Source organism: Corvus brachyrhynchos, unplaced genomic scaffold, assembly GCF_000691975.1.
Source record: "Corvus brachyrhynchos isolate BGI_N302 unplaced genomic scaffold, ASM69197v1 scaffold4, whole genome shotgun sequence".
NCBI classification, from domain to species: Eukaryota; Metazoa; Chordata; class Aves; order Passeriformes; family Corvidae; genus Corvus; species Corvus brachyrhynchos.
Genome location: NW_008237878.1, coordinates 366,555 through 391,596, shown reverse-complemented (window position 1 = coordinate 391,596; position 25,042 = coordinate 366,555). Strand labels below are relative to the sequence as shown.

At 50.8% G+C, this 25,042-nt stretch overlaps 2 protein-coding genes across 4 annotated transcripts in view; both read right to left on the bottom strand.

Moving 5' to 3' along the window:
- The window catches only part of LOC103614358 (semaphorin-3D), a 23,638-nt gene extending 19,557 nt beyond the window's left edge, over positions 1-4,081 (bottom strand). Inside the window, exon 1 of one of the 2 annotated variants that reach the window (XM_017732338.1) lies at positions 3,843-4,081. The gene's annotated coding sequence lies outside the window, so the exon portion shown is untranslated. The remainder of the gene's footprint in view (positions 1-3,842) is intronic. The other variant, XM_008632287.2, reaches the window with a different exon arrangement.
- Positions 4,082-9,601: 5,520 nt separating this feature from the next.
- The window catches only part of RBM6 (RNA binding motif protein 6), a 58,003-nt gene continuing 42,562 nt past the window's right edge, over positions 9,602-25,042 (bottom strand). For both annotated transcript variants that reach the window (XM_008632145.2, XM_017732337.1), the window contains 16 exons: positions 24,230-24,290; positions 22,723-22,791; positions 21,357-21,608; positions 20,709-20,869; positions 19,885-19,982; positions 19,368-19,410; positions 18,722-18,782; positions 17,711-17,802; positions 16,860-17,012; positions 15,875-15,964; positions 15,129-15,218; positions 14,236-14,508; positions 13,604-13,678; positions 12,909-13,006; positions 11,558-11,669; positions 9,602-9,875 (listed from right to left, as the gene is read on the bottom strand). In XM_008632145.2, coding sequence (XP_008630367.1) covers positions 9,750-9,875; positions 11,558-11,669; positions 12,909-13,006; positions 13,604-13,678; positions 14,236-14,508; positions 15,129-15,218; positions 15,875-15,964; positions 16,860-17,012; positions 17,711-17,802; positions 18,722-18,782; positions 19,368-19,410; positions 19,885-19,982; positions 20,709-20,869; positions 21,357-21,608; positions 22,723-22,791; positions 24,230-24,290 — 1,854 coding nt within the window. In that variant the 3' untranslated portion in view covers positions 9,602-9,749. The remainder of the gene's footprint in view (positions 9,876-11,557; positions 11,670-12,908; positions 13,007-13,603; positions 13,679-14,235; positions 14,509-15,128; positions 15,219-15,874; positions 15,965-16,859; positions 17,013-17,710; positions 17,803-18,721; positions 18,783-19,367; positions 19,411-19,884; positions 19,983-20,708; positions 20,870-21,356; positions 21,609-22,722; positions 22,792-24,229; positions 24,291-25,042) is intronic.

Genomic DNA, 25,042 nt, shown 5'->3' with positions numbered 1-25,042 from the left:
GGGCAGCTGTCACAGCAATGGTGTGGGGGAAGCAGGGCAGCCGCAGCAGGATGCTCCAAAGCACACAGCCCCCCTGCTTTCAGTCATCTCCCCGCCCGGCCATCGCAGGGAGAAGCCAGCCCAGAGCGTGGACACAAGCGGGGGTACGCCCTCCCAGCACGGCTCCTGTGCCAGGATCTCCAGAGGGTCAGAAGCAGACAGCACCACGCCCCATGCCCTTCTGCCCAAGCCCTACCTCATGTGAAGCCCTCTTGGCCCCCCATGTACCCGTCTGCACAAGGTTCCACCGTGGAAGGCCACCGTGGCTGTCATTACTCCAGCATGGAGCTGAGGCACAGGTGGATTAAGTGACCTGTTCATGGCCAAATGGGAAGCATAGCAGGGCAGGGATTATGTCTCATCTTCCCCCAAAGAGCAGCTCATCCTCCTAGAGCACAGAGCAGCTCAGCACTGAGCCTGGCTCCGTGCATGTGGCTCTGGCACATGGTGGCAGAGCTGTCACCGTGTCACCGCCCGCCTGCGTGGGAGCACACGCCGTGGGAAGGCCACTTCTCCTCTCAGAGGACAAGGGACAGATTGAAACCGAAAGCCCTTGTTTTCCTTTTCACACTACAGAGATCTCAGGCCAAGTTAGCTGACATCAGTGGTCTCCTAGAAAAGGGGGAAATAAACCTGGACGCAATGGTGGGAGCAGAAGAGGAGTTCCTGCACACAATAAATGGCAGCTCGCCAGCACATGAGAGCAGAACAATAACCCCACATGGCTGAGTGCTTGTGAACGGTGTCATTCCAGGGAAACCAGATCCTGGGCAGACTCCCAAGTCAACTGGGGCTGATGCTGGCAAAAATTGTGCTCCATGCTGTGTCATGCTGATGGTGGAGAGGGGTTGTGCTGGTCTGGGGCACACGCATGGCATGCCTGCAGGTACGGTAGAGCCAGGGGGAGATCAGGGGGTACATGGAATCGCTGAGCATGGAGGTGGCAGAGCCCAAATATCCTACAGTGACCACCTTGGGAATAATGAAGGCTTATCTCTGCCAGGAGTATAGAGTGCTCCCTTCTGGGTATCACAGAACCACTGTCATTCATGGCATCTACCTGCAAGGAGATGCCGGGGGTTTATGGCTGTGATTTGGGATAATCTAATCTTTAGGGAGGCAAAATGATTAGGTCCCCCGCGCTGTGAGTCCAGCTCTGTCACTTACACGGGTCATTTCACCATCCTGTGCTTCAGTTTCCGCAGGCAAAAAGCACTGGAGAAGGTACAGCCAGCTCCTGGGAGCAGGGCAGGAGCAGGGAGGTGTCAGCTGCCTTGCAAGGACCAGAGAGGATCAAAGATGGAGACCCTGTCCAGGGCAGGTAAGGCTGTTTTCATCCTCTCTCCCTGCTCCCACTCCCCTCTTTGCTCCCTGCTCCAAGCAGAGGGGAGCAGGATCCCCTGATCTGACCTCCTCCAAATGGGGGGTTCCTCAAAATGGGCAGGTGAGGCTGGGTGTGACCCCCTGTTCCCCATCCAAAAGCCTTTCCTGCCTGCCCTGCTCGGGCCAGGAGGTGACTCAGCTGACTGATCTCTGTGTCTCTGCAGGTTTGTAACCATGTGAGCGAGTGCCTGTAAGGATCTAACTGCCCTGTGCTCTCTGAGCCACCTCTCGCTGTAATCCCAGCCAGAGTGGGGATAGACCAAACTTGGAGGAGGAGGCATCTCCAAGAGTCTGGGAGCCAAAATTTACAATAAATCTCCATGCTTGCTGTAAACAGCCCCTGAGAGGGTGTCACAGGAGCATGGCAGAGAGTGAGGCAGCAGAACCCCCATCTGGAACCTCTGCCAGCCCTGTCGGCTCAAGCTTGGTTTGGCAAAGAACATCATTGGCAGCAGCAAGAGGTGCCAAGGACCCCAGACTTGGCTCCAGCTCCCTGTCCTGGAGCTGGGTGCTGCTGGATGCTGCTGCTGGCAGCACCACTGCCTGGGCATCAGCTCTTGTCCAGCCAGATGAGATGGCTCAGACCATGGCAGCTGGTCTCCAGCCTCCATGCACAGGCACGATGGTATTTGGAAGAACATCTCACATCCTTGGGGGTTTCCTGTTTAATTCTCAACCTAAGGAACTGCACCAAATGATCCCTGTCTTACACGCTTGTGGAATTCAGCAAGATTAGATTAGGGATGAATTCTTCCCATATTTCTTATAGGGCTGATATCTCTGCCCTGGCTTTCAGATTGACTTCCCCATCCCCGGCTCATTAATCACCGGGGTGTTTGTGTCTCTGTCGTTTTCAATCCCGTTAACTCGGCAGGAGAAATCTATCTGTTCCAGCAGCCCATCGTGTCAAGCCAGTGACCCATCAGGGCTGCCTGACCCCCTCCCTTTGAAGGCTGAGCGAGGAGTGGCCAGCAGAAAGCTGGGACACGCTCCACTTGGCAAAGAGAAAGCTCCCCATGGCTCGTGCATGGGGCGCGTGGCCGGCATGTGTGCGGGGCGGCCGCGGTGCTGGGACCAGATCTCCTGCAGCACTTTCCCCCCTTCCCTCGGGCACACAGCTGCAGATAAAAATGCTGGTTTCCAGTTTAGCAGAATTTTCCTGAGAGTACTCAGCAGCTGGATCAATGCAGTGATTCTTTAAGGGCAATAAACTTTAACTAAAGGCAGGCTCACCAGAGCTGCTTTCCTGTAGGCAGTGCATCCCATGGCCCGGCTGCCTTCTAGGGCTGCCACACACTCAGGAGCCGTGATTCATGCCAAGGGTGGTCTTATTTCAAGGACAGAAAGAAAGAAATAACCATCTCTGTCTTAATTTAAGTTCTTCAAATGTTTTGTTACTTGTTTCTGGACATAAACAGCCATTCAGCCTTCTCCTTCCTCCCTCACCCTGAGTATCAGCCCCTCACACTGAAACACACCCCCCCATCCCTCTCAGGACACTCAGGGGTGCAAGGCTCCCAACTCCCAGCCATCCATACCCAAGATCTGTAATGCTTCCAAGCAGAAGGATCATTAGTTAAGGGACTCCTTTGGAGAGCACCCAGCATTTCTCAGGCTCTGTTTCTTTTCTGCCTGCTGTATCATTTGACCCGAGTTTCCGAGAGCTGAGGCGTTGCAGAGGGAGGTTGAAGAAACACAATTTCCCTGTCCCAACAGATTTCATAAAGCCCAAGCAGAGGACACTGATCAGAGAGGCTGGTTTTTTTCTCCTTAGATCAAGGATGTCACAATTGTTTAGGAGACAAATGATTGATTTTTATCTGGTGAGGAGGGAGAAATCTGACAAAGTTATCTCTGAGCACTGGCAAAGCCTCCAGCATGGGCTAGTGACAATTAGCCCAGTGTAGGGTTTTGGGCTGTTAAACCTCAGCAGCAAGGCAGAGCATTGAAGCCGAGAAACCCTAGAAAAGCCAGCTCTGGAAACAGCTCTACCACAGTAAAAACAGGACAAAACCTTCTGGGACCCAAGTTACAGCATTAATGGATACAACACAAACGTAAAAGATGGTGGCAGGGGGTTGTTCTTTAGGGTGCCTTCCAACCCAAAGCATTCTATAAAGATTAGTAGAGCTTTTCATGGCATGCTAGGGCAAACAGAGTGAGCTCTGCTCTCTCTGCAGGGGCTGGGATAAGACCAGTCACTCAGGAGCTACTTTGCACGAAGCTGTAAAACAGAACGAAGCTGACAGTGAAAGCAGACGAGCTCACGACTGATTAACCCCGGCTCAGCTTCCCGGGCTGAGCTGCTCCCACTGGGAATGCTACTCCCGCCAGCTCTCAGGGGGAGAGAACCAAGGCAGCCCGGAGCAGCCTGCGCTGCCCAAGCTCATGAACAATTAACCCCGTTGCTCATTACTCACCGGCCAGAGCGATCCCAGCGGCGATGCCCACCCTGCCGCCAGTCCAGCGGCTCCAGCCTCTTCTCCCAGTGAACCCAGAGCACCTGGAGGCTGGAGGCGGCAGGAGGAGCCGGAGGTGGGGAGGACAGCCGTGGGCAGCCCCTCATTCATACCCAGCCCCGGCTGCGGGAATCCTCCGTCAGGTCCGTCCCCTCCATGCACACACCGCAATTGCCATCTAGCGGTGCGGGATCGGTGTGGCCGGAGCTGCCGGGCTTCCATGGAGTCACAGGGAAATACTCGACTTCTCCCGGGAAGTTCCATCCCTGCGGCTCGAGGCCCACCTCATGGAGGGCGGTAGGAACGCACGGGATGCAGCGCTCCTGCTGCGGATTGGGAAGGCAAAGAGCAGCGGCGTGGATGGGACAGGCTCACGGCATCAGGGTTAGGAAGGAAAGCTCTGGTCCACGGGCAACTCCAGAGTGAAACGTGATGGAAAGGGGAATCTGGGAGGATTTGGGCTCCAATGCACAAGTCGGTGCAGCAGGGGCAGACACAGGTATCCAAGGACCTGATGTACTAACTATACATTTGCCCTCGAATCTTGTGTTCACTTTTGGGCCCCTCATTACAAGAAGGACATTGAGGTGCTGGAGAATGTCCAGAGAAGGGCAATGGAGTTGGGAGCACAGTCTGATGAGAAGGGGCTGGGGGAACTGAGGGGGGTCAGCCTGGAGAAAAGGAGTCCTTATTGCTCTCTACAACTCCCTGACAGGAGGGTGGAGCCGGGTGGGGGGGCGGTTCAGGCTCTTCCCCCCCAAAACAAGTGTTTTGTGGTTTAATCAGGACACAAGGACAGAGCAAGAGGAAATGGCCTCAAGTTTTGCCAGAGAAGGTTTAGATGGGATATTAGGAAGAATTTCTTCACTGAAAGGATTGTCAGGCATTGGAACAGGCTGCTCAGAAGTGGCGTCACCATCCCTGAAGGGATTTAAAAATCATGTAGAAGTGGAACTTGGGGACATGGTTTAGTGGTGGGCTTGGCAGTGTTAACAGCTGGACTCGGTGATCTTAGAGGTCTTTTCCAATCTAAAGGATTCTGTGATTTACAAGGTGCTTTTTAGCTCCAGACAGGCTCTGGGCTGATCCTGCAGCCTGAACGCCCATCAGTGGCTGGGGAGCATGAGGTGCATTCCTGGAGCATATTGGGTTTGGTTTCATCTGAAAGGAATCTGGTTAATACTGGCCCAAGCCAGACCTCTCCTGAGCTGCTCCAGGACACAATCCAAAAGTGGGGGAAGTCGTGAGATTGATTTCAGAAGTGCACCCCAGAGCCAAATTAATGCATCAGGCACGGCCCAACAGGACTTTGGGGGAACTTTGCTGTCCATGCAAGAGAGGTTCCCAGCCCCTCGGCTATGCCCCAGAAAAGGACCCAAGGGAGCTACCTAAGACCCTACTAAGGCCCTGGGGACACTAAGTGGCCTCAGGTGAGCCCCCATCCACCCATCTGTTGCCCGCTGGACTGGGGACTCCTTTTAAGGCTAAGCCGGTGCTGTGAGCACCCTCAAGCTGTGCTGAAGGCCCAGCCTGCTCTCCTGGCCAGACCTCAAGCTGAGGTGGGCAGCCCCATCTCATGGATGGACCTTGGACAGGAGTTACAGGCAGCTTTGCTGCCAGCTTGCTGTGACAAGCTGGGGTGACCCTGCTCCTGCTGCCGCTCCTTAATGGGAGTTCAAACCACCCCAACACAGGTGCTCCAGCTCCTCAGGCTGATCCTCTCCTTCCCTGGGGATGGAGCCCAGCATGGGGCAGTGTGAAATCCTGCTGTAGGTGGGCAGAGGGATGTCCGGGGGCAGGAGATGCTCACCGGGTGTCTGCAGCAGCAGCAGTGCCTGTGGGGTGATGGCTGGGGCAGCTCCAGGGGTGAGCTCCAAGCTGTTACCCAGCCCTCTGCCTTTTCTGGACCAGCCCATCCTTCCATTGTGTGGGATGGGGGACTCTGTCCCTGGGGGCAATGCTTGCATTCCCAGCTTCCTTGCAGCACTCCCAAGTGCTCCGCGGGGAAGGAGGTGCACTTTAACAGGACTGGCCTCCCCCAGGCTGCAAAAGGCCAGAGCAGCACATACACAGACCCACACACCCACCAGCAGCAGCTTGACCAGACCACAACCCCTTCAAAATGTGCTGGCAAGAAAAATCCACATGGAGCTTGGACAAGGGCTTGTGCCTGTGCTTATCCTGGCTGTTCCGGGCACTGTGTCACTGACTATGGTGTCATTTATCTTCCTTTGAACCTTTGTGCTACCAAAAGGAAGTCCATTAAAGTGCAGCTTCACAAAGATTATACTTGGTAACATTTGAAAGCGTAATGTCCCCAGTACAGGAACAAAGAACAGAATGGTCTTTGTATGGATATGGATAAATAAGGAAATGGAGAACCTACATTAAATCGGGAGCGTGATTTGAGCAACAACCTCCTCTGAACACTGAACTCCTGTTTCTCAAGTCTAAAAACATGAAATGAGCAAAATTGTTCATCATATTCATCTGGCATCTGAGGGGCGACCCCCAGCCTCATCCTCCTTCCAGCAGCCCTTCTCTCCCTGAGGCAGGTCACTGCTGCAGAGGGAAGTACATTCCCTGGGTTCTCTCTCTTCTTCCCTTTTACAAACACTTCTCTCAGCCCAACTTACCATTTTTTCTATTTACAAAGCACAGCTCCCGCTCTTTACATAAATATATTTCACTTAAAACGGCCTGAGTCACTGCTATATCAATATTCATATGAGTAAATATTGGAAATCTAAGGCTATCTACTTGCTTTACATTGGGAAAGGGGGGGAAAAAGCAGCTCTTGCTCCAGAACCTCTCAGATGTCTGAAGCAGCCTCCTGCATACCAACCTGTGTGACTGATAGAGCTCAGAGATTGACACTCCCTTGGACAGGGGTCCAAGCAGCAGTGCCTCCAACCTTCTAAATGGTGGATTTAACCTCCTCTTTGGTTCCACTCAGTCCAAGGCTCCTGTTGCCTGCTCCTTTTAAATAAAATAATCCCTTTAACGCCCTTGTTCTGCTTTTTCTCCCCAGGCTTTTTGTACACACCGTTCCATTCATCCCAACCTTAGTGCTGCTTATGGGTCACCCCAGTCCTCCTCCTGTGTGTAACATCTGCACACCAAGCAACTTCTCCAGCACAGGATTCACCCTGGGAGTTGTTCTGATTCTCTGATTAGGACTTCCCAAAAATAAAAATAAATTGCAACTTGAGCCATACCCGTCACCACAGGATGGCACACAAGGCAATGTGCTGAACACAGCCACAGCAGTAGCACAGTGGTGAGTAATCTCTGAAATAAAAGCAAAATACTTGTAAGATATAAAGGTAGCTGCAATTCAGCTATGGCTTTGGGTCACCATCCTTCAAAAAATATTAAAGACATCAAAACCACTGTACCAAGGACAAATAGCTGGGGTTTCTGCATCACCAACTACGCTGCTGTTTTCCCAAGAGAATATGATGTTTTCTAGCTTGGTGCTTCTTTGTAATGCTTTTAGCTTCTCACTCTACTTATCTGTTCCAGTCTGTTAATAACCTCGCTCCAGTCACCTCAACCCAGCCCCAGAGGAGGGCTCCATGTTCCCTAATCCTGGATATCCCCCTGTAGATGCACAGAGTGGGTAGATGCCACGCCTATGGAGATTTGTATGTATAGTCTATACACACACATCTTCAAGGGAATACAAGGAGCTCACACTGGGTTACCTTGGGGAAGTGGAATTTCAAGGAATTAAGTCAGTATCTATCCAGGGGATACCTTTATTTTCCATGGGCTGGCACTGGGATACTCCCTTACAGTTCAGGTGTTCCCCGAAATCCCACACTCCTGGGAGTAACACTGTGTTGCTCTGACCTCTTACAACACAAACAGTATTCCTGATTTCCCATAATCATTTACTACGATCCTCAAAATTGTAGAAGCAAACACACCAAGTATTTCTATGATTAATACAACTAATGGGAGGTAGATCTACCACCACAGACAGAAAAAGGACTTCTCTTGATTGGAGGTGGATACATCCTGCAAGTAGATACTTTTAATTAATTTTTTCCCCTGTTTCCACAGCAGTCTGTTCCTGCTCCTCTTCTGTTCCTGACTTAAGCCCTGGCAATGGGCCTGCAAGGAAAGTGTTGTGTTGCCTCTCCTTTCACACACGCACATCACCGGCTAGAGGCAAGCAAGCACACGACTAAGCCAAGGAACATACATTATTTAATGTGGTCCATCTGTCCAAGGGAAGCTGCTCTTACATTTATCTGGTTTATTATCTTCCAATTAATCACGTATTACCAGTCGTTAACAGGCTTTCACTAAGATGCACATACCCACTTAGCAAATTAATAAAATCAGCTAATGGGTTCCTACGTTTGGCAGCTGTAAAGGCTCCCTCTGGTTGTCTTGGGAATGATGCTCTGTGGGTGCTCATTTTTGGCACACCCAGGTGCAGGACAGCCTGGGCAGCAGCTACAAATCTGCACCCAGATTCCCCTCTTCCCTCCCTGAAAAGGATGCCCCATCACAGTCATACTTCTTCCCCCTTTGTGCATGGATAATTTCCAGACTTGACAGCACCAGCTTGTTCTGCCAGCCCTGGTGCTACCCCCACTGCTCTGTGTGTGGGAGTTCATCCCCAGCAGCCCATCACCTTCCCCATCCATCCCTTACATGCCTGGGGCTCCCAGGAAGACTGAAGGCACTCAGCCCCATGTACTCACCAGCACCATGCCCACCTCCACCACCCCCAGCAGCAGGGGCCACAGTGCTGTGAGTACCTCCACTCTCCTCTGGCACTGCCTGTGCCAGAAGACAAGGAAATGCAGCGTGGACAGGTGTTCTGCTGCCTTTGGAAGTTGTCAGCTCTTGCAGGTGGCTCTTCACCTCCTAATTCTGCTGTCTTCAGCTTCCACATCTCCTGCTTTCCCTTCTTTGGGGTATCTGAAAGCAGTGTCAGGCCCTGCTCTCTGCCAGGTGAACAGGAAGGTGGTGGTAGGTACCAGCTCCTCACTGGGCATGAGATCTGCTCCCACTGGCCACTGCCATTGGCATCATCCTTATCCCTGCAGGCCACACTCAGCCTTGTCACCCGTGGGCCCTGCTGTGCTCACACACACAAACTTCCCTGTGCTCTGGTCAAACTGCCCCTGCTACACATTCCTGACCAGGAGCTGCCTCCACACCTCCCCAGAACAGGCCAGCAGCACCTACTTGGCTTTTCCTCTGTTCCCCTGACACCCTGGGCCAGCATGGTTATGTCCCCACACAACACTGCCGCCAGATCCAGCCTGCCCCACGTGGAATGTTCTGCCCTGGCTGGAATGCCCAGACAACACGCAGTGCTAATAAGGTCACCTTTAGCCATTAAGCTCTTGCTATTAATTGAACCCCATTGACCTCATCAGCTGCCAGGATGAATCCCACACAGATCACTCCTGCTTCTGAATGCCTCCCAGGCCTTGGGGGCATGCCTGGCTCCCAGCTCCCATCTTGACCCAGGAGTACATGGCACCAGGAGGATCTGTCCCTGAGATGACAGGGAACACCACTGCAGGACAGTGGCACTGCTGGCAGGGTCTCCAAGCTACCAAACCTGTTCCAGTCCCACTGACACAGCTGCAAGTCCCAGGGACCTCATCAGCAAAGAGCAAAACACAATGGAAATCTTTCAAAGCATTACGTGCTTTCAAAACACACCAATTTAGCCACAAGACAAGCACTGTCAAATTTTCAGTTTTATTAAAAAAATTCTAGCAGCAAAACCTGTAACAATTCAAAAAACAGAACAAAACAAAAAAGACCAAACCTTCAAAAGAACATGACACGGAGAGAAAGAGATGGAGAGAAACAGATCTGGGGTTCCTCCACTGTTCACTCAAGCTCCTTATAGCGGGCAAACATGACCCTCCGGACGGCGTCGCGGTAGGTCTCGTTGGACTGCCTCTTGGGGGGCTTCCCTGGGGCCCCCAGCCCAGGGCCCTTCCTCCTGTTTTCTGCCTGCAAACAGACACAGCTCACATTAGTGATTTCTCCTCCCATAAATAAAAAGCTTCCCTGGGCTGCTTCAGGACTGCTGACTGCTCCCACGTGGATCCACGAGCAGAGGAAGAGCAAGTGCTCTGTGTTCTTCCAAAAGCTGGTTGGGAAAAACTACAGACCCTTTGAGGGCAACAAAAGCAGCCAGCAAATGCCCGGTGGGAATCAAACCCCAGGGATCAGCTGTGGAGGAGTGGGCAGCCAAGAGGCAGCACCAGCAGCCGCGGGCGAGCCAGGATGGAAACGGAGCAAGGGAAAGCTCTGACGAGAGCTGGGCTCCAGGGGAGCTGTTTGCTGTTAGTCTGCATTGGCACAAGCTCAGCTGTTCTCTCAACAGAGCTCCCATGGGCACTGGTACCTCGCTCGGAATTTCAAGCAGTTTACAAGGACTGGTTTTCTCAGTCAGCACCTGCATTATTCAGCAATACCTGCCTGGAGCCAGCCCAGGAGGGCAGGCCTGAGGCTAGAAGTTTCTCTGGCTCTTCAGTCCAATCCACCTGAATACCAGAGATCTCACCAGTTGGGCCAAGAGATCAGAGCTGTGTGGGGTTGACATGGTCACATGGCTTTGCCCAGCATGACTTGGAAGTGAAAGGCAAGCACATCTCTTCTGGCCTATGAACTGTATGAGGGCTGTGCTTTGCCATCAGCTCCCCCTGCAGAGGGGGAGCCCTCACGGGAGCTCAGACCTCCCAGGGTGTGGTGCTGGAGCTGGCCCTCGGACAAAGCCTGTTTTATGGGCAGAGGGACCTCACCACAAGGACTGAGCAGCAGCTGGGGGCTGTTCCTGCTGTCTGCACTGAAGAGGGACTCTTGCCTCGTGTATGTGGGCTCAAGCAAACATGCGTCACGAAGCCTCAAATATTTGCTTTAATGATCTACTTGACTGCAGGCTGAATGTCACCCTGTGAGCCCTGCTCCAAGCTGCCTGTCCCTCAGCAGAGCATGGACACCACAGCACCTGGCCAGCCCCGAACCTGCCACCAGAGCATGGCCCTGCTCACGTGGCCCTGGGCAAGGCAGAGCAGCCCCTGGCCCAGGCTGCTTCTCTGACAAACCCTCTGCAGTAAATTAAGGTCCACTGAGAGACCAGCCTGTCACAGAAGGCAGGATCTACCTGACCCTGCCTACCCCAACATCCCTTGCCGATGGGCCTCTGCTCCTTGTCAGGTACTGTATCTTGGTATTATCTTCTGATGTCCAGAGTCTGCAATGGCAGCCAGAGCCTCACAAGTGCTAAGCAGAGCAGATAAAGAGCATCTTGGGCCCTGCGGCTTTGGCTACGCTCACACTTCTCCAGGGGAAGTTCACCTTTTTCCCCAGCTCACATGGCTGCAGAGAACCTAGCTGGAAACCTGCTCAAACCCCAGCCTGACTTTGAGCAGGTACTAACAAGATGCTCACACCCTTCCTGCTCACTGTTACTCTATTTTCAACACCTCCAGATCCGTATAAATTCTAACCTTGTTCTATAGCCAACATACTTGCAGCCCCTCCCAGCCTGCAAAGTTCATCAGTGCACACATATTATTCCATCAAGCGGGTGCTGAGATTTGCAGCCTGACCTGAACTCCCTCCAGCTCTCCTGGGAAACATTATGGGCTGCAGGACAGTGGTGTGCTTTGAAAGGCAGGAAGACTCACCTCCACTGGTGATGCTGTGCCCTGCTGGTTGTGGCCAAAGCCTTTCTTCCACCCCGGAGACTGCACCATTCGGTTCCCTTTGTTGTTACTGTCAAGCCTTGGGTCATAGTCGCTGCAAAAGAGCCAGAATCAATTGTCCAGTCTTGCAATGCTTCAAACACATGCCAGGGATTTTTAGTTCTGCTAATAGAACCTTCACTGACATTTCAGCCTCTCATGAGGGATATCCAAGTTTCTTGCCAGAAGCACACCGCCTAAGGAAACCACCACGTCAGATTCTGTGTGCAGGGCTCACACACCTTTGACTGCAAAATTTCTTGTCCCACCTCAGGGGGAAATACACCAGGGCACAGGAAATGAGCTCAGACTCCCAAATATTTACAGTATAAGCAAGCCAGGAGCCTTCTGTGCTTGTATTTCTTAATTAGAATCTTAGCAATAGCAAGAAAGCAAAGTTTAATCCCGGCTGCTCTGTTAGATCTTTCCTTTCTCCCAGTGCTGTGGTCATGGAGCTCAACAGATGCAGTGTTGATTGGGACACACTTTCTCCCACCTCATTACTCATCCAAGACCATTAACCTAACCAAAAGCCCCAGTTTTGAAAACATCTCAGCATAACAGACTCTTCCTTCAGACAATTTCTACTTTCTGGCTGCTGGTGACACTGCACACAAACAGTTTATCTACAGCTATTCCAGGAAAACAGAGGGAAGAGAAGATGTGGATGTTTAAACTGCAAGACACAGAGGAAAGGTCTCCTTCTGAGGTGCTGTGCCAGAAGAAAACAGGCACATAACCAGTTCTATCTTCAACACACGCCTGGCCGTTCCTCAGCCCACTGAACACGCGAGCTCACAGCAGGCAGGCCTGTCGAGAACTCCACACAGCACGCACTTTCTTCCTCCACCTACTCTGAACGAGATGGAAACAGCTCCCAGCGTTCCTCTGAGTCAGGGAACAGATGAAACACAGCTTTGCTCTTTCTTTCAATGGCTAGATGCCAGGACAGGAGGGCAGCAAGTGCCTTAAGGACGAGGTGGATAGGAACAGGCTGCATTCCATTCTCTGTGTCTGGCCAGGCACACTCAGACCCCCATCTCACCCCTCCAGCACCAGGCAGCTTTGCTCTGCTCTTCCCAGACCCTTGTTTCCACCCCGGCCCTCTCCTGACCTCTACAAGATGTCCTGCAGTACAACAGGCTCACACTTTGAGGAACTCTGTCTCAGTCTGTCTGGTTGTTACTTTGCAGATCTACCCCCCTGGCCAATTCCCAGCCTTGGTCTGCCAGCAGCACACATCCCATCCCAGCATCAGCATCCCCAAAGAGACCTAACCCAGAACAGCCATTACCTCTCTGAGTCCCGGTCATATCTGAGCCGTTTCCTCTCTGGTGAATCCATCTGCTGGAATTTCTCTCTCCGGTCATTTCCTTTGTCTTTATGCCTCCCCTTCACAACAGAAAGAACAAAGTAAGTACAGGAGCTATGAAGGATTCAACACTGCAGGAGACTGCTCTGCATGCAGGTCTCATCTGATCCTCAGCTAGCTGGAAGGCTGTCCTGGGGACTCACAAATACTGAACACTCACATCCCACAGTCCACTTGCTCTGTTCAGATGTCATCTGTTGGGCTGACCCAGACCTGTTGTTGCAGCTTTCCAGCTACAGCACCAGGAGCAGCTCTGTGACCTTCCGAACAATGGACAGTTCTCCTGTCCCTGCCCAGGCAGCAGCAGCCCATACACCCCAGCAGTTTTAGATGGAAATTTGTGTCCCACTTAGCCCAGAGCCCAGTGCTGGCTTGCAGGACAACAGAACCACACTCAGACCCTTCTGTGAGGAATGAGATCTGCTCTTAGAAGTCACAGAACTACTTACAGGTCCTGGTGCAGAGTGAGCCCACAGTTCACTTTTGGGAGGCATCTGATGCCTGGTGCCTAAGTGGATGCCTGGTGATACCTGGTGCATAAGTAGAGGTCTGCCCGGGACCACCACCCGCCCAGTGCAGAAGCACAAGCAGCTGCCTGCCCACCACCACAGACGCACCTCACGCTCTCTCTTCTCCAAATATGCCAGTTCCTGCTCAGATCGTTTAATCTTCATATGAATCTCTAGGTTTTGCTGGAAGGAGGAAGACAGAAGGCAGTGTCAAGCAGAGAACACAAGCTGTCAGGGTCATCTGCTCCACCCACAAGGAGCACAGGTAAAGCAGCATGCTCTTGTGTGGCTGCACTATACCAGGCACAGCAGCCTCTCCTGCAGCCCAGACTACCTGCTCCCCCACAGAGGCCTGGAGCCCTTCCTCCCTGCAGTAAGGAAGGCAACCAGTCCTATTTTAACCCACGTGCAGCTTGGCTCTCCTAAAAGCAAGAGCTCAAAGGCAGCGCAGAACATGGGAGAGCACGTGCCAAGTTCTTACCACTCTCATGCTCCTGTGTGCCAGCACCCCACTCTGCCCAAGCCTTAGCTATCTCACTACAGCTTACAAAGTCACACCTTGATGTTACAGCACTCCCATGGCAGGAACAAGCAGTTCACACAATGCTTTGAACAGAGCTTTGAGGCAACTTTGCCTGCTACTGTGTCAAACTCAGCACAGCTCTTCCCACCCAACCACTGCGTTTTCCCTGCAGCTCACAAAGCTGTTGAGCCAACGGCAGCCCCCAGCTTCCCCATACCTTGTGCAGGTTGGAAAGCTGCTGGTGCTTGATGAGCACTTCCTTGTTGGGGAACTGCCTCCTGCACAGAAGGCAGGCCAGCTTGTTCCAGTCAGTCAGTTTGTCGTCGCTGGCCTTGGCCTTCCGCGGCTGCTCCTCGCGCGGCGCCGGTGGGTGCGGGGGAGGCGGCAGCCACTGAGCCTGGGACTGCTCCTCCTCTTCCTCCTCCTCTTCATTGTCGCTGTCTCCTCCATACTCTCCCAGAAGTCCTATCAGAGGGTTCACCACCTTGGGCTGAGGGAAGTGGAGAAAAGTGTGACAATTTGTAGCATTAAGCCTGCCTGGCCAGCACAGCTTTGCTTCCCCAACCTATCTCCCTGTGACTCCTGTCTCTGTTCCAGTCCAAGAGGCAGAGAGTTGCTTCCCAGCAGCACAGGCAGGGAACAGAGAGGAGCTGGCTGGATTCTTTCCCTTCACATCAGAGGGTGGAAGCCCTTCTGCTCTCTAGACAGGCCATGCTTTGGTGCCAGGCTTTTCCAACCTGCCACACACCTGAGCACAAGAAGCCACCAGAGGCCATGGCTGTTCGGCAGCAAGCTGCTGTCACTCACCTCCTCTAGAAATGGAGATCAGTGAGATTTGGCTTTCCTCAGACTGGAAGAGTTTTCTGCCTTAGGACTGGTTGAGTGAGATCCTGCTAAAACGCAGGTATCGAATTTCCCCATGCTAGAAGCCCACAAACAAGGTCAGATTTAAAAAACAAACTGCCTTCCATCCCCAGCACTCCCTCCTCTGGCATGAGAAACATCTCTGGCACCTCTGGCACTCACGATTGCAGCCAGGCTGTGCTGAGCCTCCCTAGTCCTGTATCCAGGCTCAAACAGGGCAAAATGCCATCCTTTGGAGATACTTACCGGGGCTGCACTCTCTTCCTTTTTCACAGAAGGAGGTAAAGGTTTTTTAAAGACATCTTCTGCAGAGAACTTCTCCTCTCCAGTCTCAGTCTGAAACAGTTGAGATCAAGTGTTGAGACTGCCCTAGCATGGACTCAGAGCACACAATAGCTAAGCACTCCAACAAGTCTCCAAGGAAACCAGGTGGTTGGCAGAAATGAGGCGGTGGTTTTGGTGGGAGACATTCCCATTCTGTGGAATCCAGAGCTCTCCTGGAGCCATACTTGTGATTTTAGAGACAGCTGCAGCAGCACAACATGCTGTCTCAGCCCGCCCCACTCTCACTCTTTGCTGCACTGTGATGCTGACAGTGGTCCCAGTCAGTGAGGGAGCTGGGGCAGGGCCAGGCACCTCTCTGTGTGCACAAAGGACATGAAGACCAGGTACAAAGCCACCCTCACTGCCAGACAACACCAATTTTCTCTGCTGTGACTGTGGCACAACATATGGCCAGGCTCAGCCAGCATGGCAGGGTTCCCAGGATCTTCTTTATCCTGGACAGAGGGCACCAGAGACTGCAGTCAGCACTGCGACAGGATGAGCCTGTGATACTCAGCTGTGTGCTCAGCAGCACAAACAGTAGGCTGGGGTGAAGCTTCACTTTCACACATTTTACAGAGAACTGGGCTGGAGCCTTGGACAGGCTCCAATTTAGTGGCTCATGAGTTACTCATACTTGACCAGGGAAGACAAGTGTAACACCTTACCAGGCCTGTGCTCTCATCCTTCTTCACAGAGGGAGGCAATGGCTTTTTGAAGACATCTTCTGTAAAGAATCTCTCCTCCCCAGGCTCATTCTGAAAAATCCAAGACTGTGCATTAGGCCAGCAGCAACACAGGGGTCAGAGAGCACACAGAGCAGCCAGGAAGCCACTTCTGAGCATCCATGGAAAACAGGCAAGTGGGAAAAATTATGGAATGATTTCTACTGGAGATGCTTCTACCCTCCATTCAGACAGGACCATGTTTCTCCAAGGTCAGTGTCCCTGAAAGCCTCCATACCAGATGGGACCCCTTGGCTGGCTTGTTACCAGCCTCAGGGACAATTAACAGCCCTCAAGTCCCAGTTGCCCAGGACTGGTCATGCCACTGAGCATATTCAGACCAAGAGGCAAAGAAGAACATAAAGTTTCTGCATTGGTGGCTAAATCACTTCTACCAACTCTCCTGGCATTCCTCAGGCCCTGTCAGTATCACAGCCCTGGGCTGTGCTCAAACATCGCTCTGGGCAGTTACTCCCAACCAGCAGCTCCCACACTGGGGAGACAGGATTTGCTCACTGGGAGCAGCAGTGAAGGGCACTGCCCTGGGACTGGGGGGGGCAGAAACCACAGTTAGGGGAGAGCTGAGTCTCTATCATCATCTGACTCAGTGTGTTTAAATGCCTCTGCCAGTTTTTTGTTGTCTATTACAATAGCAGTGCAAGTGAAACATGTCTCAGTTACCTGGATGTGACTGAATCCTTCATTATAAGGAAGGGATGAAAAGCCCTGGATTTAATGTCAGGAGAGAAAAATTTCAGGAACTTACTCCCACCTGGCTGGACAACCACCATGTTCCTACCTAGCTGCTGACCCTTTGTCTTCTCCCACTGTCCCTCCATTTTTGAATCCTCTAATTACTCTCTATTTTCTAACCTCTCTTCCCTCAGCCTCCTGGCCTCAGGTCATTCTGATGCCTGGAGAGTGTTACCTTAGCAGAAGTACTTTTCCCTTTGTCCTTTCTGTCCCTGTTGTCCCTGCTGTGTGGCTCCTTCCTGTCACTTGTCCGTTCTTGGCTCCCGTGCCGCCGCCTTCTGCTCTCTGTCGGGGGCTCGGAGGCTTCCCGGTCTATTGTGACTTCTCTCTGAAAGAGGCATTTGGAGCAGGCTTAGCCCAACCCCTGCAGTCTTCTTACTGGGCTTCTTGTCCTTCCTGAGCTGGGGAGACCAGCACAGTAAGAAGGGACTGCAGACAGCAAAGGCTTCAGAACTTTGCTGGGGCAAAGTCAGAAGACAGCTGACCACAGCCAGGTCACCAGTGCACTGCCCTGCTCTCCCACAGCATGGACATCCCCAGCATCATGAAAACAAGATTATAGTTCCAGAAACTCTCTGCTGATGGCTCTTTTTTGGCTTCCTTACAGTATTGCTGGCTAGGATTGAGAAGCAAAGAGACCACAGATGAAAACAGAGGTCTGCTATTCATTTTTTATTACAGACAGTCACATATCACATGTCTACAGCAAAATTTAGCAATAATGCTCTGCCTGTAAATCCACTCGAGGAAGAGCAGACCAAAAACCCTCCAAAGGCAGTGCTTCAGAGGCCAGAGCCAGCTATGGCTGGTTCAACACACAGCTAATGGATTCCTAGCTTCTCATTAAGTTGATATTTTGCAACATGCATCCCTTTCACACAGGTCAGAGAACAGAGTGTGAGACACAAAGCTGCCTCTGTGCTGCCCTATGCTGGCTTGTCTTCAGGATCTGGCTGCAAAATCCCTCCAGAGAAGAGCAGTTTGTAAGAACATATTGCATGTAAAGCTTCCTTCCCACACACTCACCTGAGTTCTGGGGTCATAGTATGTCCCAGCTATGGGATCGTAGTAATTCCCAGTGTCAGGATCATAAATGTATGTGGACACATCTGATGGTGCTGAAGAGAGAGACAGGAGTTAGCTCCAGAGGCTTCCAAAGGCAGAACTTGCCTTTTACCAAGACAAAAGCACGAACAAACATTACACTGGTGAAAGGACCAAGAGTGGGAAAGAATAATTTTTTCTCCTGGCAAGAAAGGTATGACTTGACTTGACCTACATCATCTTTTCTTTAAGGAGTAAGAGGGGTGATAAGTTTTCACAACTCTGGCAAAACGTCCACATCAAAACAGATTTACAGGGGCTGTGCTGAGATCACAAGACCACAAAACTTGGTCATGAAACTCAGTAATTTCCCCAAGGATGGGGTAATGAGTATCTACATCCACCCACCCCTGTGAACAAGGAAAAGCTGTTCTCTCTCAAACAATATCCTGTTTAAAGTGATGACACTCCCCACATCCCTTCCACCCCATGGGCTCATGAAAGCTCCAGAGAAGAAAAGGGAGTGAACTATTTCTACAGGAAAAGCCAAAGGCCTTAAGGGTAGCAGGCCCATAATGTCAGGAATATTCCTCATTTCCAAAGTGTCCTTTGACAGACCTCAGTAAGGAATAAGTTAGTGAAACAATCAGGAGTGGTCTTCCAGCTACTGGCATTTCTGCATCAAGTGTATTTTCCTCTGTCTCCTCTAGTAACTGCCAGGCTGATTTTATCCCATCAGTTTTCCACAACAAGGAAAAATAGGCACCAAGTTTCCTTTATCTGCATGTAGTTTCACACAGTGAGAATAGAGAGAAACACATCATCAGATAGGAAAATGTGACTAAACAAAGTTGGCAAAGGAACTCACAAGTGGGTGTAGCAAACAAACCTACTCTTAGCCTTTAAAAATATTTTTGGGCTGATTTCTACATGTCAGTGCCCTTTTAAGGAAGAAAAGTCTCCACAGTAGGAGTGAAGCAGAGTTTAACTTACACTGTGCTCTGGTGCGTTGCTGTGATTCGCCACCCCTCCTGTCTCTCATGCCCCTTCTGCCCTGGAGTAAGTGAACAACACAAACAGATCAGAGACTCTTCAACAAACATCATATTGCTTCTCCTCCCTCTCACAGGCCTGAAGTTTAGGAGAAGGGCTCATTTAGCCACCCCCTAAATAGAGCACAGGCAGACACAGCTTTTCATCTACAGAGAGCAATGGATGCTGTCACGAAGCACGAGATCTCTGCAGCTTCCACGAGAGGTGCTCATAGCAATCCATATGGAAGCCTTCACCCCACCCAGTATATGGGGAGAGTCCTGTAGTCTAGTAACAAGCACTACAGACATTCACTCTGGGAACTGAGATCAGTCACCAGTGAAATCACTCTGTAAAGTGTGGTATCGAGTAACCCAGCCCAGAACTCCCTCCAGCAGCACTGACTTGCACTTCTATGCACATGATAAATTGTGAGGGGCAGAGCAGCAGTGGGCACATTTGAGCATTATCACTCCATCTTCAAACGTGGTGAAACAAGTTCTGCAGTATTTCAGCAGCCCAAAGAGAAAAAGCCTAACACAGCCAGGCCCATGACCCCCCAGTGACCTCCCTTTCAGCAACCGGCAGGGAAGCTGTGCAGACCTACCGGGCCATAGTAGGAATTGTCACCGTGCTCCCCATAGTCATTCCTATTGAGAAAAAGGTTGCAAGATAATGTTAATTCGGTTTTATATTAACCTCAGTATATTCAAAATGATCAGCAGGCAGAAAGGCCATCTTTTCTGGCCACATGCTGGACTGTGTCCATCCCAGGAGACAGACTTGGCAAACCACTGTCTCCGTGAGAAATATGAGTCCACTCTGCTGTGTCTACAAAGATGAATCTCTCCACATGTTTTTTAAAAAGCTGAACCCACTAATTCCCTCAGAATGGGATTTGATGGCCGGACAACAAGATGCAATATGATCACTAATCCCATTCTGCTCAATCCCTGAAGCTTCTTCAAGCTTCAATGCCTTCACTTCTCCAACACATTTTTTGGTTGTAGGAACATCTGTGCTAATTCCCATGCCAAACTTTAAAGCACCTGCTCTGACAACACAGAGCACACAACAACCGTACATCACATAAAGGACAACCCCCCTGCCTCATCTGTTTGTACCTTCTCCTCCCTGTAGCAAGATTCACTTCCAATATACGCCCATCAATGCAGATCGGGGGATCCAGGTTCTGCAGTATCTTTAGCAACCTCAGCGCCTCCTGTAAAAGGAAAAAGAACGTCACTTTCCATGAGAAGGAAACAGCACATTTTCCAAATCCAGTCTGCCTGGAAGGAATGTCTTGTGCTCAGCAGGACAAGAAACACAACCCTAATATTAGTCTAAGTGTCAGTGAAGGGTATTTAGGATGCAACAAAAGGGATAAATGCAACGTGAGGTTCTTTGCTTGTCCTATGACCAATTTCAGCAGCCAGCTGGGGACTGCATTCTCTTAGGGCTGCCAGACAGTGCAGCACCATGGCTGCTGCTGCCCCAGAGTGTTTTGGTGAACACCCTCTGGACCAACCTCAAAGCACAGCTATGGAGTCTGAGAGACACCCAGACACAGAAAATGTGAACCCTCCAACGTGGGATGGTCTGTTAATTGAGATTCTTGCATTCTACAAACAAAAACCATTGAATTCAAGTTCTCTGCAAACAAAGTATCTATGCAAGAAGTGTTCAAGTTTAGGAGTGTCCACAAAGAAATGCACCGAGGTGAGAAAATCAGTGTCACAGCTTGTAACAACAATCTTGGACTCCTAAAGCCAGAGAACAACAGCTGTACCAGCTAATTCCTGTACCTGGTCAGATAAGCAGAGGAGAGGACTTGCTCCAGCACAGGAGCCTCACAAGTACAGAGATTTCTTGTATTCCTGTGGTTTCTCTACTTCTACAGATTTCAGATGCCAACAGAGGGAGCAGGTGAAAGCAGGAAACTACTTACAGCATGGGATTCCAGCTCGATGAAGCCATAGGTCTGCCCCATCCGCCCAGCCTTGTTCTTCATGATGCGCACGCTGGACGTGGACAGACGCACGTACGGGGCCAGGAGCCTCACAATCACCTCAGGTGGGGTGAACCGAGTGATTCGCTTCAGCATAATTGCTGAGAAACACCATCAGGGAGGTGGCCCGGGAAGAAAAAGTAGCGAAAGAAAGAATTTATAACCAAGTTTTACCAAACCCGCTCAAAGTAAGAGCACAGTTTCTCACAGTTGAGTCTCAAAGCCATTGCTTTTTGCTTTCCACTTTGCAAGATGCTCAGAGTATTGCCTCCAGTTGCTAACCTTTCCTGCCCAGAAAACATAGTAGAAAATAGCCCCTTCTCAGAGCTCAGCCTAGGGTAACTGCTGGCCCAAGAGGCTTTTGAAGCTGTGCTAAGTTTACTGCACCACCCAGAAGCCTGAATTAATTTTCCTAAAGACAATTTGTCAGCACCCTTGGAGCTGGACAGGCCTTCATTTCTTGATGCCATGGATTTGCACAACACAGAAAATAGCCTCCAGAGGTTTTAGTGAAATGCTGCCCTTTCTGCAGATGGCCTCATGGAGTGCAAGCGAGAGGAATCCAAAACTGGTCTTTGTGTCACTCACTTCTGCTGCCTCCACCATCTGGTGGCGTGGCTTCCTCTGCTTCCCTCTGAGAGGGCGGCTCCTGGTGCCGGTCCACGTCCCTTCTCTTCTCCTGTGAGGGCCGACGCTCTCTCCCTTCATCTCTCTTCCTTGGCTCCTGCTCCTGAGGCTGACATTGCTGCTGTGGAGCAGGAACTGAGGGCTGGAGAGGCTGCTTTGGAGATCCTGGTTGACCTGACAATTCTTGCTCGGGTGTTTCAAGCTTTGTCTCTGCTATTAGAGGAGAAATGGACTGGTTTCACATAAGAATGTTTCAGCAGGTATTTTTCTTCTCCTATCTTCTGACCCTTGCAGCAGTGCTCCTTATAAAAGGCCAACCTGTACTGCCTGTTGCATATCCACTGTCTTAACACTTGGCAGACACAAGGTTTGTTCAGGTACTGTTATCCTTCCACTGCCTTGTTTTGTGTTGGGCTCCTTTACAAGACTTCCCATCAAAGACAAGAGGCTTTCTGGCCACTTTATAGGATTGGCTCTTCCCTGAACAAACAAGAATCAGGGATGGATTTAGAAACACTCCTTCCATGCTCAGGATAACCTATATGGCAGTGATATCCTTACTATCTATGATGCACTCCTGATCATCCACAACTGAGCAATATCAACTAGTAACTGTCACCCTGTCTCTATGCTAGAGGAAAACTGGGTTCAGACCCTCTTGACCACTGAGTGAAACACATCCATAATACAGTCACAGATTTTATCAGGTGCCTACTGACCACAGATGACACAGAAACAATGTGGGAACACCCTTCCCCTCCCCCCCTCCCCCCCCAGTCTACCTATGCCATTCAGAGAAGATAAACCCCAACAAGTTGCTGTGCTTGAAGGCCTCTGAACGGCCTGGTTTCACTGCAAAAGAGGTCCCTACCTGAGCTTCTAACACTGCTGCAAAGGGAAGCCAAATCTGTGAGGCTGCAAAGGCAGATACCACCAGCCTTGCACCTGCTGCTGAAGCCTCTTCCCACAAAGAGAAGGAAATGAGGGTGCAAGACGTGATACAGTGAAGCTTCCTTCTTTAATGTCCCTGAGAGCAAGTCCCTGCTCTCATTCTGTTTGGGCAGTGGGCGGCATGGCAGAACACACGATGCTTTTGCACACAACTGTTGGGAAAGCTGCACAGTGCCTTGCTTGGCTGCCAGCACAGCTCACCTTGGACAGGCTTCTACTCATTTGTCTGCAGTTTGTAGCATGCAGAGTTTTGGCTACAGAACCTCATGTAAAATTTGCACATGAAACCACTTTGCACCTGCAGCTGTGAAAACTGCCTGTGCAAATCACAAAGACACGAGCACAACCCCAGAGATGGGGAGGGCAACTCTCTTACTGAATTCCTGCTCAGCCGATGTGTCCTCTCCCTCAGCACCACCTCTGGACTCTGGGCCTGCTCTGCTCCCTGTAAGAGAGGCACATTAAAGTCCATTTCACACCCATCAGTCACAAAGCTGCAGGAACCACTGTAAATGCCTAGAGAGTTGTTTTGCTTCACCCAGTCATAGAGAGGTTACCTTACTGCACCTTTTCCCAAGAAAAGCATGTCAGCAAGAAGCATTCACCACAATCTGTCTTCACAGCAGCTTAAAGGCTCTGTTTAATTTGCTCCTGGGCAGTTTCACTACAACCCACAGCTGTGTTGGGCCAGCTGTGTGAATTTTGCCTTCACAGCACTGATGGAGGAGCCACAGAGCACAGAAAGCACAACAACAGGGACCGTGCTTCAGTAAATAGAGACTTGTGCATTAACAGTTGATGTATTGCTCTTCTGCCCAGGCCAGGAGGGCAGTACATAGAAGTCTGCTCAAAAATACTGAGTCAAGGCTTACACAGTGGCTGGAATGCACAGGCAGTGCCAGAGGAGTGTGGAGAACTCACTCGTGGCACTGTGGCCCCAGGTGCTGCACCCAGGGATGGTGAAGGTTGGCACAGCCATCATCCCAAAGAAATCAGTTCCTCAAGGAAAGTGTGCTTTGGCTTTTGTGCCCTCCCACCTCAAAAAGCAGAGGTGCTGGTGGGGTGAGGAGAAGCTCCTGGAGAACTCCTCTCATGCATTTTTTACAGCCAGCAAGGTGAGTTCAGCAATTCCAATCCTGGATTCACCTCTAATCTCCTCTCCCAAGCAACAAGAGACAGGATGAATGGAAATGATCTCAAGTTGCCCCAGGGGAGGTTTAGGTTAGATACGAGGGAAAATTTCTTCACCAAAAGGGCAATCAAGCATTGGAACAGGCTGCCCTGGGAAGTGGTGGAATCACCATTTCTGGAAATGTTCAAAAAACATGTAGGTGTGGTGCTTAAGAGACATGGCTTAGTGGTGGGCTTGGCAATGACAGGTTAATGGCTGGACTCAGTCTCAGAGGTCTTTCCCAACTTTAATGATTCCATGATTCTGTGATCCTACTCTGAGAGTATCAAAAGTGAGGCAAATCAGTGTTTCTGAGTGACACTAAAAACATGCAGCTGCATCTCCCAAGGAAGGTGGGTTGAGGTGAAACCATCTCACCTATGGCCAGCAGTACCAGCTCACAGTCCCAGAGGACACACAACCATAACTCCGTGGATGAAGGACAACGCCAGAGAATAGGAGGGGAAGGCTGTGGGCAGTAAGACACCTCTCCAGCAAGCCTCCCAAGAGCAGAGAGCCTGACAGCATTGCACGTAATAGCTTTAGTGTGGACAGGCAAAAAGGGTTTAAGTGAAGCAAAACTAACAATCCTCCTACACAGTGCTCAGCTAGTCCAGCAAAAGGGATGCCACAGGAAGCCAGAAGAGAAACTTACTTGTCAGGATAGATGAAACTGTTAACCGACCAAGCTCAGTGGACCAGATATACTCACCATCTCTTGGGAGCTTGCAATAGGAACAGGAAGATCTGTAGCCCACAGTACACACCTTACACTGCAATGGAAGATGGACAGCATGAGGAAGTTGTGTTTTGAAGGCAGTGGGTACAACCTACTACAGAATTCCAGACTCTGCAGTGTGCTTTCAGAAAGTAGCAGCTAAGAAAAAGTTACAGTGATGGGTAATGGCAGCAGGGACCTTGGCTGGAATTGCAGATAAATGCTCATATGACTCTCAGCTGGGTTTGCCTTGGGAACAGGGCTTTCACACAACTTCTGAGCACAGATTTATTCTCTAGTCCTTGAGACGTAACTCTTCCCCCTCTCAAGAGATGCTGCATCAAAAGCTCCCTGCTAGGCACAGTGTTGATTCAAAGGGTCCAAAGTTACCTTGGCAATCTCTAACCTGAACTCACCCCTCAAGCAGTGATGAAGTCCTTATCTGAGCTGAACTGTAGAAACTGATGTAATTTGCAGAGTTAATGATGAGGTGTCTGCTAACCAAGAGGCAGAGCTGTACAGGCTTGGGTGGTACCTTGGATGGTACCACCTAGAGCCACCGTGGGGAGAGCCAAGTGCCCAGTCTTCACAGCTCTCTCCAAACACAGCATTCCTGACCTCCTCCTTAAGCTCTCTGTAAATGCATTGCTTTTGTTTCATAACAATTCTTTCCTATTAACTGAAGCCTTGTGAATGCTCTGGGGCACAAGGAAGCTCCTTCAGGCCATGGCTACACACAGCAACAGTGGGGAGATACAGTGCAGCCACCTCAGTGCACTGAGAGCTGTTTGAAACCACTGCCTGAAA